The 23,958-nt window shown below is 44.0% G+C and overlaps 2 protein-coding genes across 10 annotated transcripts in view; one reads left to right on the top strand and one right to left on the bottom strand.

Annotated features, from left to right (window-relative positions):
* Window positions 1-6,403: 6,403 nt before the first annotated feature.
* Window positions 6,404-19,437, bottom strand: ATP6V1E1 (ATPase H+ transporting V1 subunit E1). 3 transcript variants are annotated; one of them, XM_074826088.1, is made up of 10 exons: window positions 19,281-19,437; window positions 15,685-15,750; window positions 14,057-14,166; window positions 13,523-13,589; window positions 11,628-11,717; window positions 10,259-10,327; window positions 9,771-9,865; window positions 8,819-8,906; window positions 8,152-8,230; window positions 6,404-7,081 (listed from the first exon to the last, which is right to left on the bottom strand). In XM_074826088.1, the coding sequence occupies exons 1-9, from the start codon at window positions 19,311-19,313 to the stop codon at window positions 8,168-8,170; spliced, it is 681 nt and encodes a 226-aa protein (XP_074682189.1). In that variant the 5' UTR covers window positions 19,314-19,437; the 3' UTR covers window positions 6,404-7,081; window positions 8,152-8,167. The 3 variants fall into 3 exon arrangements, with proteins under 3 accessions (XP_074682189.1, XP_074682188.1, XP_074682190.1); XM_074826087.1 differs by lacking the exon at window positions 6,404-7,081 and having other exon boundaries at window positions 7,604-8,230; window positions 19,281-19,436; XM_074826089.1 differs by lacking the exons at window positions 6,404-7,081; window positions 19,281-19,437 and adding an exon at window positions 15,278-15,402 and having other exon boundaries at window positions 7,604-8,230.
* Window positions 19,438-21,153: 1,716 nt separating this feature from the next.
* The window catches only part of BCL2L13 (BCL2 like 13), a 45,513-nt gene continuing 42,708 nt past the window's right edge, over window positions 21,154-23,958 (top strand). For 2 of the 7 annotated variants that reach the window (XM_074826081.1, XM_074826080.1), the window contains exon 1: window positions 21,154-21,357. The gene's annotated coding sequence lies outside the window, so the exon portion shown is untranslated. The remainder of the gene's footprint in view (window positions 21,358-23,958) is intronic. The other 5 variants (XM_074826076.1, XM_074826077.1, XR_012623464.1 and 2 more) reach the window with 4 other exon arrangements.

The raw sequence follows: 23,958 nt of genomic DNA, 5'->3' as shown, positions 1-23,958 counted from the left end.
TGTGTGGTTTATTGCCACGGGAGGGATGCGGATGTCCTTGGTGTTAACAATTCTCCTGTGCCCAGTCCTCAAGTCCAGCGATGCTGCAGGCTCAGGAGACCTTCTTGCTCCACCAGCATTTCCTCTCAGTGACCACTTCACTGCAGCAACTTCTCCCACCTCAACCAGCACTCGTGGGGTAGCCAAGGGGCCACTGCAGGCATTGCGGGATGCTTGCCATCCACCTGAACTTTGTTCTCCCACCACGTCACCCCGCTGGCAGTCTGGAGGGCTGCGAGAGCTGCTGCTGCTCTGGAGCAGCACCCACTTAGCAAAGACTGCACAGTGAACGTGCTGGTTTTACACGCACAGATGCCGTGCACGGCTGTGGGGGAGCAGGTATTTGTATGCAGTTGCCCACATGCATTTTTAATCACATCTGTGCCTTCGCGCCATAGTGAATAGATATAAATACGCCTGTACAACCATGGGGACAGCTGCATATACCTTTATGTGCTGTGCAGATGGTGTGTAGGTATCGGGGGTGTCTCATCTCTGGCATTCGTGGATCCAACAGTATCACCCCTCCAGGGTGTTTGATTCACACTGATCAGTACACAAACATGCAGGGAGGGTGTGAGGCTGCTGGCTATACATACAATGTCTGCGGAGTCTTGCCTGTCGGGGCAGCATTTAGACCTAAGTAAAGAGCATAACCATCAGAGAGTAAATGATTAAATAGCTGCTTTCGTCACCCAAGTTTAGCCTAGCATCAGAAAATCATGTGATCCCAATAGGCACATCTATTATAAACCTTTTTTAACCAGTACTTAAGTAATCTGTGAAGCTCATTGCAGGATATCTGAGAAACCACTTGATTTCTTTATTTGAACGAGGAAACAGCTCTGTGTTTAAGAGCAGCACAAAATAGTACCCCAGTTTTAAGTGCTAAAAACCTTCCTAGAAGTATCTTGAGCATCATGACTCAAAGCCAATCACCAGCTGAAGTCAGGAGGGAATTTCTTTTTGTCATACAGACCATCAGGACCATTTTTTGATTCTTGAGACCAGAAATGCTGCTGCTGCTGGGCAGCCTTGGGCTGGTGCATGCAGGTGAGTGTATTTTGGGAGCAGGGATCCAAGGAGGACACCTGTGAGCACAGGGGTGGGTGCTGCCAGTGTGGCCGGGAAAGTGGTGTCTTTGCCGTCGGTGGTTGGTGTCCCAGTGTGCGCACACGCGTCTCTGCATCCCCATGGTGCGGTCGTGCCTGTGCTGTCCTCTGCAGAAAGTCGCGATGGTTGGGAGAGGAGCCAGGACTCAATGGCTGGGATTTGTTTGTCCCCTGAAGATGCTGGAAATTCAGCTTCAGTATCCTGGAGGCTGGGGTGAGACCCAGTTTGGACTGGGGAGGCGCAAAGAGACATCCAGGCTGTCACTTAGTGCTGGGTCACGAATCCCTTTGGTGTGGGGAAGCACTATACTCAAGAAGCCCTTTGTGCCTCAGTGAGGGCTCTGCAGTCCTACCCCACAGAGCCCAGGGATGCCTGGGAAGTCACCCAGGCAGCAGATAACAGGAGACTCCCAACTCCTGCTGTCCCAGCCCTGGTTAGGAATGCTACCATCGTCCTTCAAAGACTTTGGAGCTGAAAGCAGAAATGTGGAACAAGCGGCTGCACTTAAACTGCTCAATATCATGTGCGTGGGGGAAAAATACTCATAATTTCATTTTTAGACAGATTAATAATTTTCCTGTGCTCCCACTCAAGAGTTGCTTCGGGACTAACTTTTAGCATTTTGCTGCTGATAGCGAGGCTCCCTTCTCCTTCTGGAGCCCTCTGAGAGGAAAGCATCAGCCTTTCTTCAGAAAATGTTCCCAAAAGGTTTTGTCTGTGGTGGGTCCCCACTACAGGGTTACTGTGACCATCTGGGTAAAAGCGACCTTTGCTGGGAGAAAGGTGTTACAATTGCACTGCAGGCAGTGATCCCAAGGAAACCAAGTAGAGGCTGTGCATATTTGAATGAAAGTAGAGTTCTGCAAAAGATAACTACCCCTCCAAATACTAGGAATACTTCAATGTGTTCCTCTCTCTTATTTGTGTTCAGCTCACCAGCTAGGGCAAGCCAAGACAGTTGTTTCCTCCTGCTCCTGTCCACTTCCAGCTAGACATCAAGATGCTGCCTCTGCATTTGACACCCTGCAGCAATGGAGAGCATCGTGGAGACGTAGGTACTCAGGGGTGGCAGCTCTATACCAGCAGCTACCTGCTAAGGGGAGAAGGCCAGCAGGTGGGGAGAGAAATGGCTCTGCTACTACAGAGGGCTGAAGATATGGGCAGCCAGCAGCCAGCATCCAGGAGAGAGGAAGGAGAAGAAAGTGTGAACTTCCTGCACATCCTACAGCTGGTTTGGGAAGGAACAAGTCTTTTAGATCTTAGAGGTTCATGCTATAAAGTCAGAGCCACCCAGAAACCAATGATCTTCCAGTCCCTCTGTTAAAAGGCTTCTAATGAACAGCTTCATGTGAAGAGTAAGGATGTTTCTGCCACTGGCAGATGAAATCCAGGATCCTGAACACCCCCAGGGTTGCAGCTGGTACTAGGTTGAGTATGTGCAGTCAGTTGGTGTTTAGGCAGGGGATGTGTGGCCAGGGCCTGTATGAGGAGCAGCTGAGGAAACTGGGGTTGTTTAGTCTGGAGAAGAGGAGGCTGAGGGGAGACCTCATCACCCTCTACAACTACCTGAAAGGAGGTTGCAGAGAGCTGGGGATGAGCCTCTTTAACCAAGTAACAAGCGATAGGACAAGAGGTAATGGCCTCAAATTGCACCAGGGAAGGTTTAGACTAGATATTAGGAAGTATTTCTTTACGGAATGGGTTGTTAGGCGTTGGAATGGGCTGCCCAGGGAGGTGGTGGAGTCCCCATCCCTGGAGGTGTTTAAGAGTAGGGTTGACTTAGCACTTAGGGACATGGTGTAGTTGGGAACTGTCAGTGTTAGGCCAATGGTTGGACTGGATGATCTTCAAGGTCTTTTCCAACCTAGACGATTCTGTGATTCTGTGAAAAAAGGAGCTGACCTTATGCAAATACTCTTGAACAGAGGGTTGGAAAGGGCCTTCAGAAATGCTGGGAGGGACCATGCTTAACAGTTTCACTATGCAGTCTTCTCACAACACATCGGCCTCAAACTACCTAAAATAATGTGATAGCCTTGATTTCCACAGCTTTTGATTTCCATCATGTAACATGTGCTGGGAAATGACATTTTCTGGCACATGGTCAGTATGATTCTTAACCTGAGAATGCTCCTCTACAGATGTTTTTCTTGCTTTCTCTAAAGCAAAGCCAAAGAAGCGGTATGGGATGCTCTGAACGAGATGCCTAGGAAGACAGATTTGGGGTTTCCCAGCCAGCTCTACCTTGGCTGAGAGCAGCAGGAGCTTCCCAGCCCTGGAAAGGCCTTCTTGTCATGGCCTGTTCCCTACGAACACGTCTGAGAGGCAGGATGGGAGCCCCCACCTGCCTCTCTGAGCTGCCTGTATCAAATGCCAAACATAGCCAAACCACACTGCAGCCAGTCTGTGCTCTCGCTCAGGGCTAAACACCTTTTGCCAAGTTGCTTTACTGCAGTCTTAAGTCTTTGCTCCCCAGAATAGCAGCTCAGAGTTCACTTAACCAAGGAAAATTTTTTGCTTTGAATTTTCCTCTGGGGTAGTTTGCTTTTATTTCCAAATGTTTCTGTTCTTCATTTACTGCAATTTATTTGGAATTAAATAAATGGATCATTTTCTCTTAATCTCCCAGACTATTTTAGGCACAGGCTGTGAGTCTATGGAGGTGGCTCCAGCCTCACTGTACTGCATACACTACTGGTCTGTGTAAGGTATTATCTAACACTCTTCCATTTTCCAACAGGGTTGCATATTCTTCTGTTACTTATTTCCCACCACTTGCTGACATCAGAAGGTCAGGACAGGGGCATACAACAAGCAAGGTCTCCAGCTCGCTGCTGGCTGCACGCTGGGACGTGTGATCTCTCTGGACAGCGAGCACCCAAAGGCCAGTAGCTGGGCCTTCACATCAGGATTCACCCAAAAGCCAGATTCTCACTGCTAGCTTTTAAACAAAGCTTGTTACAGAAAACATGGCCATGCTTCCCTCCAAGACTGGCTCTCAGCAGGGAGCAGGGCACTTCACCTGCCTCCCTGCAGCACACTCGCCCTGTCACTACCACTTTTCTGATGGGTAATGCTCACCCCCTGACAGCCAGCTCAGAGCTTCCTTTCAGAAGTTATAGCTCTATCAACTGCTACTGGCTTAATAAAGTCATCAAGGCCTCAGTTCTCAGTACTTTCTGGTTGTTTTCTTCTAGTCTTTCTCTCACCTTGACACTTGCATGCACCTCCAGGGATCATTCATACAGCATGTGTCTCTCTGATTAACGTTAATACCTCTCAGTGTGAAAACTAAGTACTAAAAAAGAGGTTGTGACTCAGATGTGCAGTAACATTTTAAGTCCTCTGCTGATCACTTAGTGTCAGACCCGCTCTTAAATTTTCCATTGCCAACTGTGCAGATCAAGTGCAACATTATCTATTTCCCCAACTCCTTTTCCAGCACTAGACAGAACCAGCTCTGCACTCTCCATTAATCTGCAGCGTTCGCCTCTCCCATCACAAGTTAATTCTTTTACCTGAACCCTGATTTAATGCCTCCTTTGTTCCCTCTATTTGTCCAGCTTCTTAATGTGCTGATCTGGCTTGGGGCTTGTTTACTATACCCAACTGGAATATTTTGCATGCTTATACAAAGACAAATAAAGATCAATATCCTCATTGATTTGCCCTAGGTCATCAGGTAAATCAGTAAGAAAAAAACCTGTGCATTCTACTTCATTTGCTTAAATCAGCAGTACAGTTCAAATAATAAACCAGTGCTGCAATGACACTGCAGTAGAAACTCTGAAATCCACCTGAAATGCTGCTTTTGTTTCACATATTACTTGTAAAAACCCGTGTCCAAACGTGAAAGAGAAGACGACACAACAGGACTGCTAACTACACTAGGTAAACCTGGATGGGATAGTCCCATTTTTCTCTGTATCTCTGAAGTAATAAAATTTGGTAACAGCCCCTATTATCTGGGATGAAGGACAAGGATGTTCCAGGTAATGCAGACACCATTTTTTTGTAATTAAATTATCTCATGTGGTTGTCCCAAGATTAAAATTAACTAGTGCTTCTTGTAACACACTTGCAGGGAACTGCTGGTGCAGGAGAAGTTCCTGTCACAGCGGACATGGCTCAAGCGAAGAGTGTCTGCAATTCCACTAATAAACTGAGTAAGCCTAAGTGCTTCAGGTACCTTGTGGTGGGGCAGGGGACACTAAACCACTAGTCTCAGACTTCACACATAAGGTGTTCAGACTATTTGTAAAGGACCTGTTTTGAATCACTGCTGCCCAAGTGACTGACTAACACTAAAAACATTCTTGAGGCCACTAATTTTATCTAAGTATGACCAGTGATTATTTCTTCCTCTTCCCTGCACAGGAAGATACAAGAAGAGATACAAAACTAACAGAGGAAAATAAACAGTAAATAGCAACTCCGGTATCTTCCACTATGAGCTCCAGAATCAGACACTCAACTAGTTATTATTTTGCTTTTCAGAAATATACAAGATTTGGGTTTGTAAAGGTCCTGCTACCTTCATGAAAGCAGCAGACCATCAGACCCTGTACAAAGAATCCCTTTTTGTCACAGCCAAGCATGCTTATGTTACTGGTATCAGAGAAAGTCTTGATAACTTCTAATACAATTTTTTTTACTGAATAAAACATACCTGAATATAATGTTGTAATATGGCCCATCACTGTGGAGTGATGCACAAAAGAGCCATCTGTCTCTTCTGTGTTCCAACCTTCAGCTTATTCTGCCTACATGCATTACACCATGGCCTGTATCACTTTTCCAAGGGAAACAGTAGCACCAGGACAACATAAAAGCTACACTTTCAAATGATGATGGCCAAACCTAGGCCATTCACTTCTATAGAGATGATCCCAGGATCTGTTTGAAGTCTTTCTATTGAGCACTAGAGCAAATATTCATAGTGCATATCACTTAGTAACCTCCTCTTCTCTCACCCCTCAATTTTTTATTTGCATATGCTGTGCTCTATTTCAACATTTAGAGTTTCTGTTCCTAGCCCTAGCTGTAGAGAAAATAAGGACCCAAATAAGTTCAACTGCATTTCCAAAGCACTGGTAGACAGCCTACTGATGAGTTGGATGAAACCATCAGAAAAGACCAAACCAGATCTGTTCCAAAAAGTACTATTTGAACCAAGAAACAGCACAGTTAAACATGCAAGCATAAAGGCTTTTCCTTTTCTATAGGTGTGTCACAAAACCAGAGCCCAGTGCTTAGTCAGGAAGCTTGATCACTGACAGTTGCAAAGATGAAAGCTGTAATGGTTATCCAAAATCCAGAAAGAGTAGGACTTTAGTCCAGATACACTCACTGCCCAGTCATAGAAAAGCAAAGCACTAAAAGAATAAATATCATAAACATCTATATGGAAAATAAAAACTGGTACCTAAATGCAACAGCAAGAAGCAGTAAAACAAAAAACCCAGTCTTGCCAAAGACTCTTATTTTGCAAGAGGAAATCAAAAGATTAAATAAGTTTGGAATCAGGACTTTCTTAGCAGTCAATCTCCATTTTAGAGAAATGAGGCAGTGAAAGGCTTATCTAGCATTTAGAGTCTTTACATGAGGGCATGCACCTCAGCTTGAGAAGAAAGGGCCTCAGGTTAAAAACACTGCATAAAGCAATGTTGCTGCAGCTTGGCAAGTATTCTTCATGGTACAACGTAAAATTCCTACCATTCCTGAATCACTGCAGTACTTAGAGAAGATGATTTCAAAACATATTCAAGCAGTAATTCATTTGAGCAGTTTCTTATTTCCATGAAACAAGTCTCAGAATTGAGCACTAGGTGAAGAGTCAGGTATTCTGGTAGAGGCTTGTAGTGTGGAAAGTCACCTCAAGAATTTTTCTGTCCCTCACCACAGAAGGTGAAGACAATACTAGTCATCACTGCAGAAGCAAAGGAGAAGCAAGTGTTAGTAAAACTTAACAGATTAGGTAATGAATATAGTTATGTTACTGTTATTTCATTTAATAGTTACTAACAATAGAGAACATAGTTGCAACAGTCAGCTGTTGTTCCTCAAGTCCTGAAACCGAAACAATACTCCTTTAGTAACTGTATCTCCTGCACAGAAACAACAAACCTGTAACTGGAAATGGATTGTATTTGTTATATCTAAGTAGCCCAGTTCTGTTACTCTAGCTCTCTCTTGTGAAAGAAGATTGAGGGAGCAAAACTATTGACTCATTTTTTAGGAAGAACGAAGCTCATCCTAGAGTCCCACTTAAAAGGCTTGCCTACAATCCATCACTACTCCAGCAAAAAGCTTGACAGTACTCCATGCGCTCAAATTCTAGCCTCACAGAACAGTTACTACACACAGCCCTCAAGCAGTAAGTCCTTATACACACAAACCCATTTTTCAAAGGTTGTTGTCAGTCCCCCAGAGAGAAGCTACAAATAACTCCATACACACACACATTTTTATTTTAATAAATAAAGTCTTACAGGCTCAGGCTTTTTTTTTTTTTTTTTTTTTTTTTTAAATCACATATACAGAACAGAAAAATGCCTGACCAAGTAACATGAATTAAACTACTAACCCTGGGGAGGAATGCATGCCTTCTGTAACACTGAAGACCTTAACTGAAAAGGGATTTCCCATCGGCAGCATGGTAATTTACTTCACAGATTAGACAACTTGAAAGAGATGTGGCCAAAGCAAAGAGAGTGACCCTAAATAGGCCACTTGTCTCTACAGAGCCACAACAGTGCAAGGAAAGCCAAGAGCCCAAACATCTCCATTTTCTAGTGTCACTGCTGGATGAATATGTATGTCTTCACATCCTTTAAGCAATACATTCTAACCACAAGTAGAGAGGCTAAGCACAGCAGGTATGCAAAATTATTCCATTGAAGAACAGATATGGGATGACAAGGTAATGTTATATTTCAAGATTTTAAAGTAGCAGATGCTTTTGCATCCCCTTCAGTATGGCAGTGGAACAGATCCCACCTTCTCTCATAGAGGTTTAGTCCAAAAACTTCCTGTTGGCATTAGCACCAAAGAGAGCCACTCTGATTTCTGGCATCATCTGTTGAGAAAGAATACATCCGTTACACGCAACAGGCAATACAATTGCTGTACATTCCTCATTGGAGGTGCTGTGTGATAGCTAGACTAAGCTTCAAAATTAAGAAGTCAACTCATCCAAGTTTTCTAAAGCCTTTACCTGATCACACATTGCTGGCTACTCTATAGACTTAAAGGATTGCCTATACTGCAGCATAAGAAAGAGAGCTAATTTTTTCTGCTAGGGTATAGGTCTCACCCAAAGCTTCTAATACTTAAGCCAGCTTCAGTTATTCAAGTTAGCCTCAGCATTTCAAAATCTTGACTGCAGTGTAGTCCTAACAAGTCTTTCTGTATCATCTAGAGCTTTATGCTCATGTTTAATTCAAAAGGCATCATTCTAAGAAAAGCCATGTTTGTTGTAGAGAAGCACAAATAGTAGGTAATTTGCTTCTTTCCACTCAAAAATAACTTCTTACTTGTCATCCATGTTTGAAATCTGATCCCACACACTATTGTGACAGTTAACACATAATTAAATCGTAGTGTTTCCAATAAGACAAAACTAGTTAATTATATCTTGGTCACCTTGGCTGTTACAGAAACTTACCTGCTGGGCTACAAGGTCCAGCCGACTTTCCAGGGTATTGGAAACCTTAATTTTACCATCACTGTTATATATTTCAACACCTCCAGCACTAGAAAGGGGGTGGGGGAAAAAAAAAGTGAAATCCATGGGACATCTCAAAGTCAGAATGAGGCAGAGATATTATCCCAAATCAGCACTTATAGGCAAGTCAGATATGCAGACAAGATTTTTATTTTTTTAAAAATAAATGTTTTTTGATCATGTCTTAATAGGAATCAGCACAAAGTGATCCAGTGAAGCAGCAGCGCAAAGCATCTTTGGAGTTATTATCAGAGACCACAGCTACATACAAGCGTCCTCATCAGCATGATCCAAATGCAAGCAGAGCTATGGAATTTGTCACTTCAAAACAGCTTCAGACTCCGTATTTTATTATTAATAGACAGCTTTCAGATTTTAGGAAGTGAGGAAGAGTGCTAGAAGTGTTGTTTGCTGGCCCATAAAGATCACTATCAGAATATACTTTGTGACATGTTCTTTATCATACTACATGGAAATAGAGCCTTGCAGACATAGCAAGCACAAACTCCATCAAGTGATTATCCTGCAGCACCTTATGACTCAATTTGCTTCATGTTGAGATAGAAAGCATGGCTACATCCATATTCTCTCTCTTTAAAAGACCAATAGTTAAGTTTCTACATACAGTTATTCTCTACTTCAGTACTGTGAATCAGGCTGGAGGTTGCACCAAATTTTTATGGACATTTTTGACTGAGACAGTGCTTGTCTGGAGGAAACCACAGAGTCTATGCTTCATTAACACAAAGAAGTGCCAAATTCCACTAAAACAGCAGCAGACACACTGTGGGAATATTCCATACTAATTTTCCAAGACTGCTCTGGTAGGAGCTGTGGCTTGAAAAATTGCATTAAGTCAGTGCTCAGTATAAAAGACTCCCATTTTCCTTACATTTCCTCTGGCAGGAAGTTATCTTGGTCAATGTGAACATCCACATCCCTTTTTGTGGCATTTTTGTAGATGGGAACGCTCTTCTGTACGGCAGTCTAGGATACAAGATAAACCTCCAATTAGCACTGACAAATGCTAGTGCACCACTTTGGTTTGGTCACTCAATCATTTGTAACAATAAAATGAAGGGATTAAGGCTTTTTTCCCTCTTTTTTAATTAAGCAAATGTATTTCAGTATGGCTTCTGAGCCAAAATCAATTAGTATTCTTAACATTGTAGCAATGTCTAAAGTTTTCTAGGTAATATCCAAGCAAGTAAATGACCTCCAACTTCAAAAGCATACTTGTTCTCTTCCATTGTATCTGCAGCAGAAGTGCAGCCAGCCAAGCTCGTTTTCATGTCACACAGATGGGATCTGAGCAGCAAGTATTTGCAGTCAGGTCCCAGACTTCACGAGCAGAATACTGTCAAACTATCCTAGTCTTACCTTAACCATAGGGAAATCCTGCTTCCTGCACCGAACAACTATTCTGGGCTCAAGCAGCTGGTAGAATCCCTGCACAAGATAACCATTACAGTATCAGAAAGTCAGCATTTTAACTGTCTTAGAAATATTTAACCCCAAGAAAGGAAAGGAGCTGATCACTTTGAAAACCAAAACCTGACAGTATTAGCCTTTTTTATGTAGTTATTTGCTTGCAAGTTCAACTCATGCAGACATTCTGAGAGGACAGCACCAATTATCTGGGAAATAGCCTACCACTATGGATTATGTGTTTCTTTGTTAGCTTCAAGTTTGGAACTCAAGTGCAACTAAACGTATGTATCACAGGATTGAGTTGCCCAGACAATGTACATGTATATATAAAGATCACTGCTGTCTAAGTAGACTAAGCACGTAGCCACGCTGACATTCTCCTATGCTGTTCTTGGAGAAGAAATGCAGTAGGTTCAGATGCCTGTTTGAATAACTCCTGCCTTGCAGTTCCTGTAGGAATAGAATAGGTTTCGTTCCAGCTAGAAGGGACCTACAACAACAGTCTATTCCAGCTGTGAGTACTGATGACTACAGATTCCTCGCTGGATCAAATAATGAGCCAAGACAGACGTGGCCAGCTTGCAAGAATGAGACAGGTTTGTTAGATGTACAGCAATACCAGACCTAGGTGTGACAAAGAAACAACACTGAATTGGAATCACAAGCTGGTAGGAAACACTGTTAAGAAAATTCTGCCATCAAACTGTAGGCAGGAGCGCTCATGGCTGGCTTCTGAGAATTTATAGTGGCAGGACCAATTTATACCAGAAGGTGGCGCTGGTGGTCGCACACCGACCCTGAACAATGCTGGCTTTTTAGCAGCTAACTGCTGGGGCTTGAGGATGGTAATCTAGGTAAGCAAAGCTTTGATTTCTGCTTTGTATGTCTGTCACAGACCCATGCCATACTACAGTAAATTTATCAAAGCCAGGACCTACAAGTCTCAAATGCTGAAAAGGTTTTAAAAGTGGATAACTATGGACTTCTAGGTTTGGAGAAACAACTTTTGCCATAGGTGTATTTGATCCAACTAATTATTACAGAAGCTTAAGGCGTGCATCCTAAATGTGCATGTTACAGTGGTATGTGTGTGCATCTGCAATTATTCTTATAATGGAATTGCTGCTTGGTACACCAAGCTTTACCACCTCTAAACAAGCTACAACCTTATCTGCTCAGAATCCACGACTGATGCGATCACCCAGCAACATTTGATCTAGACTCCAATACAACCGTAACTTCCAGTGGGTTATCTTAGAAGAAAGACACCTAGGAGATAAGGCTGCGATCATCTATTGTTTGCAATTTAAATATTTACCTGTAGAACTAGTCCATCCAGCAGTGTCTGATACCTGGCAGTATCCTTCACCACCTTGGCAAGTCTCTGCTTGGCCTCATTCAGCAAATCCTACATTCAGGAGAAATCAGATCAGCAAAGCCCATCTGTTTGGCATTTGGTTTCATGCCTACCAACTTTCTGTACTCCTATTATAGCTATCACACCCTGCCAACACGTAAACGTACATTCCAGCTGGTGTTCATCCAAGCTAACCTTCTTCTCTGTACATGGCACAATATCCTTCCCAAACAGCTCTCTTCTCCCTGCCCTGATCTGAACCCATTATAACCTGACAATAATTCCTTTTTCATGAAAAAGGGAGACCTCGGTAGTAAAAGGCTAGTAGTTACAATATTAATTCAGACAAACTAAATATGTTGTAAATCACTGCCTAACGTTAACTAACAAAATTGTCCAAATAACATTTTTTCAGCTTTGTGGTCAAGCGAAGAAATCTAATCTATCTTTTTATCAAACAATATTCAGGTTAGGTATTTTTTAATTGTAAGCAAATACAAGCCAAAATTTAAAAGTGAGAGTTTATGTTTAATCTGAAGTAGCTGGCTTTGATTATCTTTATTCAGCAAATCAGTCTTAGGTGGGATTGAACTTTTAAGAAGTTTGAGTCAACACAGTCCTTAGAACTGAACCATCATAATTACTTCAGGTAAAGAAATTGTATGACTTGGTATAAACCTTTCCTTACTGTCCTGCCTCATAGTGTTTAATAGGAGAGTGCATGTTAACACAATCAGTACTGGGATGCAAGAATATCACAATTTAATGTCATGGTCAAAACTAGTTATACTGTCCACCCTAGAGTAACAGCATTTCTGGAACTGCTCATCTCTCTTGTTCATGAAAGAGGCCAAATATCTGATAAGGGAAGAAAGAGCTAGCAGCATGTGACTTAAATGTTTTAAAATGAGGAAGAGTGTTATGCATTACTCAGAAGCATGAGGCTGAGTCAGCTGATAAATGAGGAAGAGATTACCCAGCAGAGACTATCACAATAGAGTTGGCTCTTTAGCCACCCACCTTCCTCCTCTCTGGGAATACAATCTAAAGTTTGAAACTAGGTTTAAGGAATCAATAAACTGGTGATTTTCTTCTGCTAACTCTCCTTTTTTCATGGTATCATCAACTTGAACATTATCCAATTTTTTATTTTTTACTTGTAGAGGTCTCAGCTTTTCCAATAGCTCAACAGCACCATCTAGCAGAATATGGAACACCCAAACTGTTTCTGAGACAGAGATAACAGGAAACCTGCAAGCTGTACAACAAGCAGAATGAGAATACACTACACGTGGTGCAAGATAAACATAGTATGCCTGAACTAAGACTAAATGTAGCCTGCTCTGATAAATGATCACTCACCCTATATGTCAACAGACTGGTCACCTACTAGAACAAGAAGCAAACCTTTTCTTATACTAGGGGCCACTAAAGGAAAAACCTGGTTAATGGTGTTTTAAGCCTACTTGCTTAAGCCGTGCCAGCTTTAACGCATAAATGTTGCTTCAGGCAAACAGAACTTAAAAGTTTTACCAACCATGCAAGAAAAAGTTTCTGCTCTTTAAACAAATAAGCTACTGTCCAAATGATAGATACAACATTGTCTGCAATGTTTCTGGCAGAGAACTGTATTTCCCTAAAAGAGCAGGTAATAGAAACCATGAAAATAAGCTAAAGCATATTAGCAAAGCTGGACTTAATGACTTTTCAGAGCAGTTGGGAAAGCCAACTGCTTTGTATGCTGAAGCAAACGTCACTCAATCACAAATCATAGTTTTCTTTAGAGAACGGTTAAGAACATTTCCTAAGAGATAGCAGAAATAGAGCCTCTGTGTCTTTACTACAGAGATACTCACTGCAATAAGGTCATCCCTTGCCTTGAGGACCTTCAGTCTTGCTTGATTCATCAGGTTGGACATCTGTCTGCAAGTCGGATGATAAAGCTGAATCAATCCATCAGATTGACAGAAGAACTGCAACATTTAACTGTATACATTTAAAGATGCTACAACATTTAAGAACAAAGCCTGTTGACCTATATGAATCCATTTCTCAACTTGCACAAATGATTACAACACAGAACCCCATCCTTCAGTAAAGACCCACCAAAACTGAACCTGGCGTGACCATTTGTCCCAGAGTAACAGACCAGGGTAGAGTTCTGGACATAAGCTACGTAAAGAAATATGAAAGATTCTTTCACCACACTAACAGTTATACTATTGCAGCTCACTTTTGAGAATTTCTCCCCAGGAAAAACAAGAAATAATTAGAACTAAATATATTGGCTACAATTTACCTATTTGCCAGGGAAAAACAGTTTTGTATAAAATCAGCAATAAAATGAGAGCTCGGGCTCCGAAGTCAGCCACCTAACCTAAGCAACTTACATTTTCTTTTGCTGTTCAATTTGTTTTTCCTTCTTTTCATAATACTCCATGATTTTCAGCCTCTGTGTCTGAACAAGGCGACCCTTCTCAATGTTGAATTCTTCTTCTGCCTATAGTAAAAATTAAATAACTGAAGTGGAAATTGATTCCACAGGCTGAAAAAAACAATCAAAACGAAACAGGCATGCTTTCAGAGCACATTCATAGATAGGCTCCTAGCCTATCATCCTATGATACAATTTATGCTTTCATATAAGCAACACATTGCAAGCAGCACTCAAGTCAAAGGGAGTTCAGGATGTGTTCTACTGAACTAGAACCTTGCTAACTAAGATACAGCTTATTTTATCAATTGACTGACACATTTCCTTGCAAAATTACCAAATTTATATATTATATACCATTAAGAAAAACCCATTTTATCTGACCTTCATGTCTGTTTTGTTTTTGTAGAATCAGTCTCTTCTCTGGCTGCAAGAGATTCTACCTAGAACAAGCTACCCAGCCCTCAGTATCCATAAACTTCATTACTTTAAGCAATCCATACACAAGGAGAGTAACAGCACAGCTATTTCTTTTTTACAAACCCTAGCCAGACAGCACGTGAAAACACGTGGCAAATTTTCCTATTTATACCCGAGAATCCAATCTCAACTTCTGACTTCTGTTTGCAGATCATCAGGAATACCTGCTTTAGTATTGATTAAATATTTGTGTAGATCTAAATGTTTAAGGGAGATTAAATATGAGTAATTCATATGCCATGTCCAATACCAACAAGATATTTTGGTATTGGTATAATGCAATTGTTAGGGTTGTAGGGCACCATTAATCCTTCTTTAGTAAACATCTATTTTCTATCACCAGGTTAATATTAAACTCAGTCTCTTGTGGCTTAACCTAAGTGAAGAATTCTGCAAGTTATTCAAGTCATGCCTTAAATATAAATTTATGTTTTAGTTCCCCAGGATACCTACTAAATCACATCTAGAATTAAGTCTGCAGGTGGCTACACAGGTTTAAGTTCAGTTATCAACCTGCTTACAAACTTGCACCAACATAATTCAACCGGTTTAACCTTCATCTTGTAACATTTTGGCACATGTATGAATATCTGTGCAAGATTACTAGCATTTACTGCTAGTGTTTCTGCCTGACATGCTACGGAAGCCAAGCGACAGTTAAAATTAAACCTTCTGGTAATAGCTTGTTATGACAAACCTTAGCAGAATTCATAATTATGCAAAGAACTCCTTTAATCCTCAATGATGTCAAGTTGTGATAGGAGGTGGGGGAAGTTGTTCCACTTAATCCAGTCTATTCACATTACCACTCAGCTCTCCTGACTGCTTAAAAAAAAAAAAAAAAGAGTGCACTTGCATATGAATAAATATATATTTAAGAACCACTAAGAAAAGTTTGACCAAAAAGTACGTCCAACTTGTTTTCATTTGTCAAAAGCTAATAAATATTAACTTTACTTGGTAGCATCATTTTTCCTACGTAGTAACTGCACGTGAAGTAAGCTGTAGCTTACAAAAGTGTTCTACGACTGCTCTGGCTGCAACTATCAAAACGGGATGTCAGTTTTCCTTTTGCACTTACTGACATTGAACTTCCATTTTTACCTTTGCATCTATTTCTTCAGCCTTTTCATTGGCTTCCTGCTCAATGAAAGCCATCATATGCTTGATCTGTAACAAGAGAGAGAAAATAAAATATTATCTGTTGGAAGGGACTTTGATGAAAGTACATACATATTTCTCATTTGTATTTTAGGCCTCTCCATCTCCATTTGCTAATTAATATAATGTTTTCCAAGGAAATTAAATTGAGCATACAGGACAAAGAGTCAGGTCATCTTAACACACATTACAAGAAATTTTTTTTTTTTTTTTCAAATAATTCTACATAATGCTGTTTCACTAGCTGTCATTTGAAGAATGTACTTTAGATATGCAACTATACCAGAAAAACTGCAAACTAGAAGTAAGTTTGTATAAATGTGAGGCTGGGTATTTTCATTCTTCATTAGTGAGAAGAACTTTTTTTCCCTCCTCCCAGGATTAGTAAAAAAAAAAAAAAAAAAAAAAATACCCTCACACAGCAAAATTAGTCTTCTTGTTATGACATTTACATGAAACACAGAAGATTAACATCGAGTCCCTGCTCCATATCAGGCACAGATGGCATTTGAATGAACCTGGGCCTTCCATGCTAGACGACCAGTGAAGCAAAGCAAAGGGCTACTGACCACTGGTCAGATCTGTACAACCAGAAGTTCCTTTACATACCTGAGAAATCTTTCTTGAAAAAAATGTAATAAATTCTGTAAAGACTTACAAGGACATTAAAAAATGCTGCTGTATCACTCAACTCAAAAGGACTTTATAAAGTAGTTGCATGATAGTTTGGAGGAGCTGGGGAAGGAGACAAAGACAGCAGTGTGAGTCGATGAAGACTGCATTAAGTATATCACACGCCGCTTTAGAGCCTGGTATGTGCTAATATATTCTACTTGAAAAACCTTTTAGAAACTACCTCAAAACACTACAAAGCACAGGTCCAACAGCTTCAAGACAAGGAAAGCAGTTATACCAAGTTCTGCTTATTTATCACATGCTTTTCTGTGACCAAGCCTAAGTTTAGGTTTACATTTGGGGCAGACCATAAGGACTCATGCCCAACCAAACCATAACTTTCCACAGGTATAGCCATTTCCAAGGGCAGATGGAGTGGACCATACACTTGAGCAGACCATAAAAGCACACCGACTTTTTGCTTGCACTTAGTGACGAGACACATTTTGCAGACAATCTGGTCCAAATAAACTTGCACGAAAGATTCCATTTACATAATCTCATGTTAAAATGAAATATTTTAAAGAGATGACAGGTGCCAATGTGAAAACTGAGCCAACGTGCAGAACGGCACTATGCCCATATAGATGAAAAAATGGAAGTGAACAGACAAGTGGAAGATTTTAAGCATGTGCAGTGGAAGAAGTGAACAATATCATTTACATCCTCAAAAATCAAATCAGCAATGTTTCTATTAATTCCAGTTTGCAACACTTCCAAGTGCACGTCAACCTACGGCGTCGGTTTCCGACCCTGCTCGTCTGATTAGACGAGTGGTTAAATCAAGCTTTAGATCTACCTGCATTTCAGAAAGGACGAGAGAGGCATATAAAATAAGGAAATTATTTTGCTGAATAGCCTGTTGTTGAAGGAGACTAAGAACTTTTGTATAGCAGTACTAACCCTTACATTACTGAGTCACTTCCTCCAGTTCGGTTTGGTTTCTTAATTTTGGAAAAGTACTTTAAACAGTTCCGGGTGTTCAAGAAAGGTCCTCTGCATAATGAAGAGGAATAAGACTGAAGCAAGCTAATATGACAGCCATTTCCCCTAGTCTGATAAGACTGAACAGCATTATTTCCTTCAAAATCTGTTGTACTGAAATCCCTTTTTGCTTTTCATAGAAAGAGATCCTGTGTGAGACTTTCACATCTATAAATAGTACTAGTTTTAATAACACTGACAAAAATATTTATTTTCAAATGAGAGATTAATTTTAAATGTAGTTAATAACTTTAGCATAGTAGTATTTCCTACAGAAAGAGAGGGTTTTTCCCATCAGTAGTAGTGTGATTACCCTTTCCATGGGAAGTTCTAGATGTTAGACTGGCTTTAGCTAGAAGTGACTAGCCAGATTAGATGGAGCAATCTATCAAACACTCTTGAGAGAATAAAGCAAGCAAGTCTATCAATGGGAAAAATTCTTAATTAGAGACCATTTTCAAAGAGAAAATTATTGAAAGCACCATGGAATGTAGTTAAGGGTTCAGAGGACCAGTTGGCAAGTTCATACTGGGTTTATACACACCCAGAACTGTCACGCCATCAGCAGCATTCTCTTTTACAGTTAACAGGACCACCCTAGGTTCAGGAGCGTAAAACAATGACAGGAAAGTTGCAGATGTGAAACGCTATTAGCATTACGTGTTAAGTATATCAACTGATCCTGAACTAACCATTGAAGTTCAGGTCCATGGTGGCTGAGCAAGACCACCCCAACGTCAGTTTTATTTTTATTATCTTCATGGAAGAGGCAGGAAAAAAAACCCCAAGCTTTGTGGATAAAAGGCAATAGAACATAATGTTGTAATTCCCCTTTTGGAGAAAGGCAACCTACTGATTTTACTTTCAATGTGATGCTTCCTTGCCAAGAGACTATGTTTACTGAATGAGAAAGTGAGACACGAAGCACTTATGATGCAAAGGACAAAGGGAACTTGGCTGATCTGCTCATCACCTGTAGAAAACTCCATGGACCAGTGCTGACTGGATCCGTGCAGTCTATAACATGGCACGCCATTTGCAACCCAGCTCAAAGCAGCAAGGGCAGTATTTACTGTCAATAAGGACAAAGTGTCCTGCCTCAGGAGGAAGTATCTATCCACAGTCAGACTTCAGGGTTGTAAGTTTCCACTGCAAGAAAAGCCCAGGTTGCATTACTCTGCTTATAGTATATAAGAGTGAAAAAGGCATTCAAGAAAGCAACATCTAAAAAGACAGTACTTACCTAGTGCAACGTATTTATCTGCCTTAAAGAGCAGTTAAGCACTGTTGATAGCATAAAGGCTACTTATGATCCCTTTCATTATAATCTGGCATAATATGTCATCAAAATGCTAAATTCCCCAACGCACGGCCGATCAATCCCACCAGGGAATCCTTCAGAGACTGCTCTTTCTCACTAAGATTCCTAGAGAAGATCTTTCCCCTTCACCGACCCTTGCTTTCACAGGAGAGCACCACTGTTCCACCCGCAGAGCAGGAGGCCCTGTTCCACAGCTAAAACGTTAATCAGTCGCCGGTGGCTACAGCCGCTCCTGCTGTTGTGGGGTTCAGAGCTGCCACTATCCCTCCCACTCCAACTGGCCTTTTACCAGCCGGACAGTCCCTCAGCTCAGGCGCTCCTGAACCCCACACCTAGCACAGCTTCAGGTCAAGGCAGTTGCCTGGAACCTGCCTCTACCGCCCCGGCCCAGCCCTCAGGCCTCTCTCCTCACGCTGGGTCTGTCCTGCCCAGCATCCTCCGGGCCCCGGCCGGGCCGAGAGCAGTGTGGAGGCGGCAGACCCAGCAGCGGCCCCAGGGCCGCAGCGCTGCCCGCTCTGGGGCCGCAGGCTCGCGTTCGGGCTGGGGCCCGCGGCCCTACCTGCTTCTGGACGTCGGCATCGCTGAGCGCCATGGCGGCGGCGTTGGCGGCAGCTCGAGGGAAGGCGGCTGGGGCCGTTGGCGACCGGGAGCGGAATCAAATCCGGTTCGGGTCACAGCTGGTGCTGCTGCCGCAGTGCCACGCCGCCCCGCCCGCCCGCTCCGCCGGGCCAATAGGAACCTGAGCTCTGGCGAGCGTCACGGGCGCGGGCGCTCGCGCGCGGCAGATCGCCATCTTGTGGCCGGGGCCGGCTCTCGTCCTCAGCGCGCTTCGTGAGGGGAGCAGGGGGCCGCGCTGCCTTTCCTGCCGGGGCAGCGCCTTCCTTCGCGGCAGCGGCCCCCGAGGCCGAGCAGGGGCGAGGCAGCCAGCTCCGCACGGCTCTCCCGGCCTGCCGTCGGGGGGTCCGGCTCGGACGTCAGAGTTCAGGGGCGTTGTGTGCAGGAGAAGTGATTTTTTCCCTTGTGCATAGTGTTCTTAAGGCTTTGTTGGGAATACCGTGTTCAGCTTCAAAAAGAGCTGATCTTCCAAGAAGTGTCATAGCATGTTTAACTTGGAGAGAAATGGTGAGAAACTTGCTTATAAGGCCCTCAAGTACCTTCCTTTGGCAATGCTTTGGGCTCCCCATCAAGGTCGCTTTCAGCTGTCATTTGTATAAAGCTATTTATAAAATCTCAGAGTTTTTCCAGGTTTGGACTGGTAGAGAAGAGAGAAGCAGAAGGAGGCAGGAAACAGCTGGCCGAGCGGAGGGGAAGGGCGGCCTTGCAGCAGGGAGACTGGAGGTCACGGCTCTCAGGTGGAGGTGGCTTAGGGGAAGCCTTGTGGTGGGCCCCTCAGGTCGGTTGTACTTCTTATGATTGACAGTTATGGCACCAGCATTTCATCATAGGAATACATGGTGGGGATTCAAGGCATTAGTAGTAGTAGTAGTATTACCACCTTCTGTCATTTTGTGATGCAGAAATGTTCAGGACCATTTTCAAACGATGTGCTGATTCTCCAGCAATTCTGTTACTGCTTCCATTGTTTATGGCAAAATTTAAAGCAATCTTCATAACCTAGAATAGCATTTGCTTGTTCTAGCTATCAGGAAGCTTCTATTTCCATTCTGCAGGTACATTAACTGGAAAAAAATTAGAACTGTTCCTTACTAAGCAGTGTCAAATGGGGTATTTGTCATATCCATGCTGCTTCCTGACTTGTTCCTATTTTGTTAATTTTTACTGGTTTTTCTTCCCATGTATGTGAAAATGCTTATTATAAAACTAAGTATGTAACTTACATTTTTTCATATTGCAATTATGTTACAATGCAGGGAATCGCCTTGGTTTTGGGTCTTGAGGACATTTTACTATTATTTCGGGAACACTCTAAACAATTAAAAAACTCGGAACTCAGACTTGCTTTCCTTCCTCCAGCTCAGGTGCTCTGTGACCCCCCAGCCTTAGGGAAGGGTTTCTGTTTGGAGTCTGACCCAGCTAACCCAACACCTACAGTCACGTGAGCTGTATCAGGGCCACGGAAAACAACTGCCTCAAAATCTGCGAGAAAAACGCGCAGGGTTGATACGAGCCCGCCGGCTGCATTCTTCTTTTATAGGCGTGCCTCTGAGCGCGGGACACCCGCTCAGGCCGGCGCCCGCCTCGGGAGAGGGGCCTCCCTCCTCCCCTCCCCGCGCCCCGGTGCCCGCCGTCAGGCTGCAGCTCCGGGACCGCGCGAGGCGGGGCGAGGCGGGGCAGGGCAGGGCCGGGCCGCCGCCCCGTGGCCGCTGCCGAGGCGGAAGGGGCGGCCGCGCCGCCGCGCCTCTTCCCGCCCCCTCGGGAAGTCACGTGACGGGAGGACGGCCCTGCCCCTCGGCGCGGGCCGTGACGCGCGACACAAACTGCGGTGACGCGGGGCCCCCTCCCCGCCCCTCCATCATGGCGGCGGCGGCGGCGGCAAATTAGGGCAGAGCTCGTACCGCTTCGCGCGCGCGCGCGGGCGCCCACCACCCCCGGCGGACCGACCCGGAGCAGCGCCGCTCCTCGCCCGGCCTGCCCGCCCCCTCCTCCTCCTCCCCCCCGCCCCGCGGCGCTCGCAGGTGAGGAAGGGGGTGGGGGCGGGCGGGAGACTGACTGATCTATTTATTTATTTATTTACCCATTTATTTATTTATTTTCCCTTCGCGCCCCCGCCCCGTCGGACGAGGGGGGGGGGAGCGGGCATGAGGGCGGCGCGGCCGTTGGGCAGCTCGGCGGCCGCGCGCCTCCTCCTCCTCCTCCTCCTCCTCCTGCTGCTCTCGCCCCCGCCCCCCCGCGCCGCGCTGTCCGTGAGGGGCGGGGGGGATCCGGCCGCGGGGTCGGTGGCCGCAGAACTTCCCTGCGGGGGCGGGGCGCGGCGCGACCACGCCCCTGGGCGGCCGTTGCCCCCGCCGTGTCCGCGGATGAAGGACGCGTCTCTCCGTCCCGCCGCGACCGGGGCGGCCCCGAGGGCCGGCGGCGGTCCCCATGCCCCCACCCCGGCGCGTCCTTCCCCGGCGGGCTGCGGGCCGGGCGTCGCCCTGGAGCTGGGGGCCGGGCCCCGCGGTGTGGGAGACGAGGCTGTGCCCCCTCCACCCCTCACGCCCACCCGCCTCTCGGCAGCTCCTGAAGGGCGGCGGCAAGGGGAGCCGGCGGCTCCTCCGCTGCAGGGGCTGCGGCCTGCCTGCCCGCACCTGCCGCTCTAGCGCGTAGGCTGTGACTCCAGCGCGGACCCCGCCGGCTGACTCATCCCGGCTTTTTGCTCCTTGCCGTTTCTGCCCAGATATAAATATCTCATTCATCGCCGTAGTAACTGAGTAGCTTACGCTGCACTCTCGCAGGCGTCTCGTCTGCTCCGACTCCGCGTTTGTCTGGCGCTGTTGGAACTTAGAGCGAGCGCAGGGCTTCTGCCCTACCTGCCTGTACTCTTGTTCGCTTCTAAATCCAAATAGCACTTGGCAAATTAAAAAAGAAAGTGAATGAAAGCTTGTTAATGAAAGCTGCGTTTGTCATGATTGAATATTGTGGTAAGATGGTTTAAAGCTGGAAAGGATTGAGGACCTTTATAGTAGATAACTCATACAGTTTTTGTTTTTCTTCCTAGAAGAAAAAACAAACCGTTTGCCTAGAATGCACACTTAATTACATTTCCCTGTAAGGTCAACTAAAACCACTGCCCAGATAAATGACTATCATATTTTCCAGTATTTCTATCCATTAAGTGCCACTAGAGGATCGGTAATGGATGCAGTATTGATTCCTTTCCAGTAGGAATTGACATGTTTGAACTCAGTAGTTCTCAGTTGATTAAAAACAATCTCTTAGTCATACCGTCATATATTGTTGCAAAAGTACTCTGAAGAATTTATCTTAAAACTTGATAGTGATTGGATGCTTTGGAAAGTCCTACCTGTCACGTGAAGTGTTTTCAGAGACAAATTGCTGCAAGGTGAAACAAGTCCACACATGCAAGTCTCATCCAAAATCTCTACACGAGCCTTCTGGTAAGGGTGCAGAGTGCTTGAATATTTTCCATCTTGTTGATATGGGGTGTGGTTTTACAGACCTGCAACTCCTCAAAATTCAGTACATTTGAATAAAGAGCTTCATATAAATGTAAGGCTGTAGATTAAAGTGAACTGAGCGTGGTTACCTGTTGTGGAGATTGATATTAGGAGGATGACCCATACTTGTGGATGTATCAGTGGCATGCTGCCCTAAAAATTATTTGAACTCCGGTGCTACCATTTTGTTGCCTTGCTAAATCTCCCTGTCCGAGCTTGGGTGAACACTTGCTGACTGAGACCACACGTGCTTTGAAATATCTCCAGCAGCAGGAAGTATTCTGCTGGAGTGGCTGTCTAGGGTGATTAAGTCAGTAGCCGGTAAGTGAGGCTTGGTAACCTGGGCTGTAGGTGGGACCTGCATCCAGCCCTAGATTGACTCCATTTTCAAGTGGGACTTAACTACAGTCACGGTGGTGGTGGTATTTGTAAAAATCAAGCAATCTGTGACTGGCTACTGTTTCTGGACCTATGTTTTTAGTGCATTAGAAATTGGTAGGGATAATGATCACCTACTGTTTTGTTTATAAACATGCAGCAAAATAGTTTGTAAGGCTACAGCTCTAGATGCAAAAGGCAAGTTTCAGACCTGCAACTGTCAAATAGATGCACAGTGGATCTTAGTGACAGCTGGTGAACTGTATCATAAACTGTTGCATTTTGGCTTTTGAATGAGACACAGTAAACACAGCTTGATGCACGGTAGGATTTTGCAGGTAAGGATTAAAACATAGAGGCTCATTGCTAGGGGATTATATTCACTGTATTCATTGGTAGACTTGAGTTGCCCGTTATCTAACATATAACTCTTCTATGGATTAGGATGTGACAGATTGCATGAGGAAATGTCAGTCTGACTGGAACTCCTGTTCTCAGGTTGCTTGAGCAGCTCAGCCCACATGAAACAAGTGACAGCAGGGTCAGAGGAGTAGCAAGCTAAGTAAGTTTCAACAGGTGTAGCCTTTTATTCCCCCAGGGGTGCAGGAATTGAGAAAGGTGAAATTTTTTCTAGAGTGGTAATAATTTTGGTCTCTAGCTTTTTAAGAGGCAATATTCTTGCAGTGGATCTGTTACACCAGAAGTAACACTCTTGCCCTTGCTTTGAGGCTTGTGTAGTCT

Source organism: Strix aluco, chromosome 5, assembly GCF_031877795.1.
Source record: "Strix aluco isolate bStrAlu1 chromosome 5, bStrAlu1.hap1, whole genome shotgun sequence".
In the NCBI taxonomy this organism is placed as follows: Eukaryota; Metazoa; Chordata; class Aves; order Strigiformes; family Strigidae; genus Strix; species Strix aluco.
This window is presented reverse-complemented; position numbering and strand designations above follow the sequence as displayed.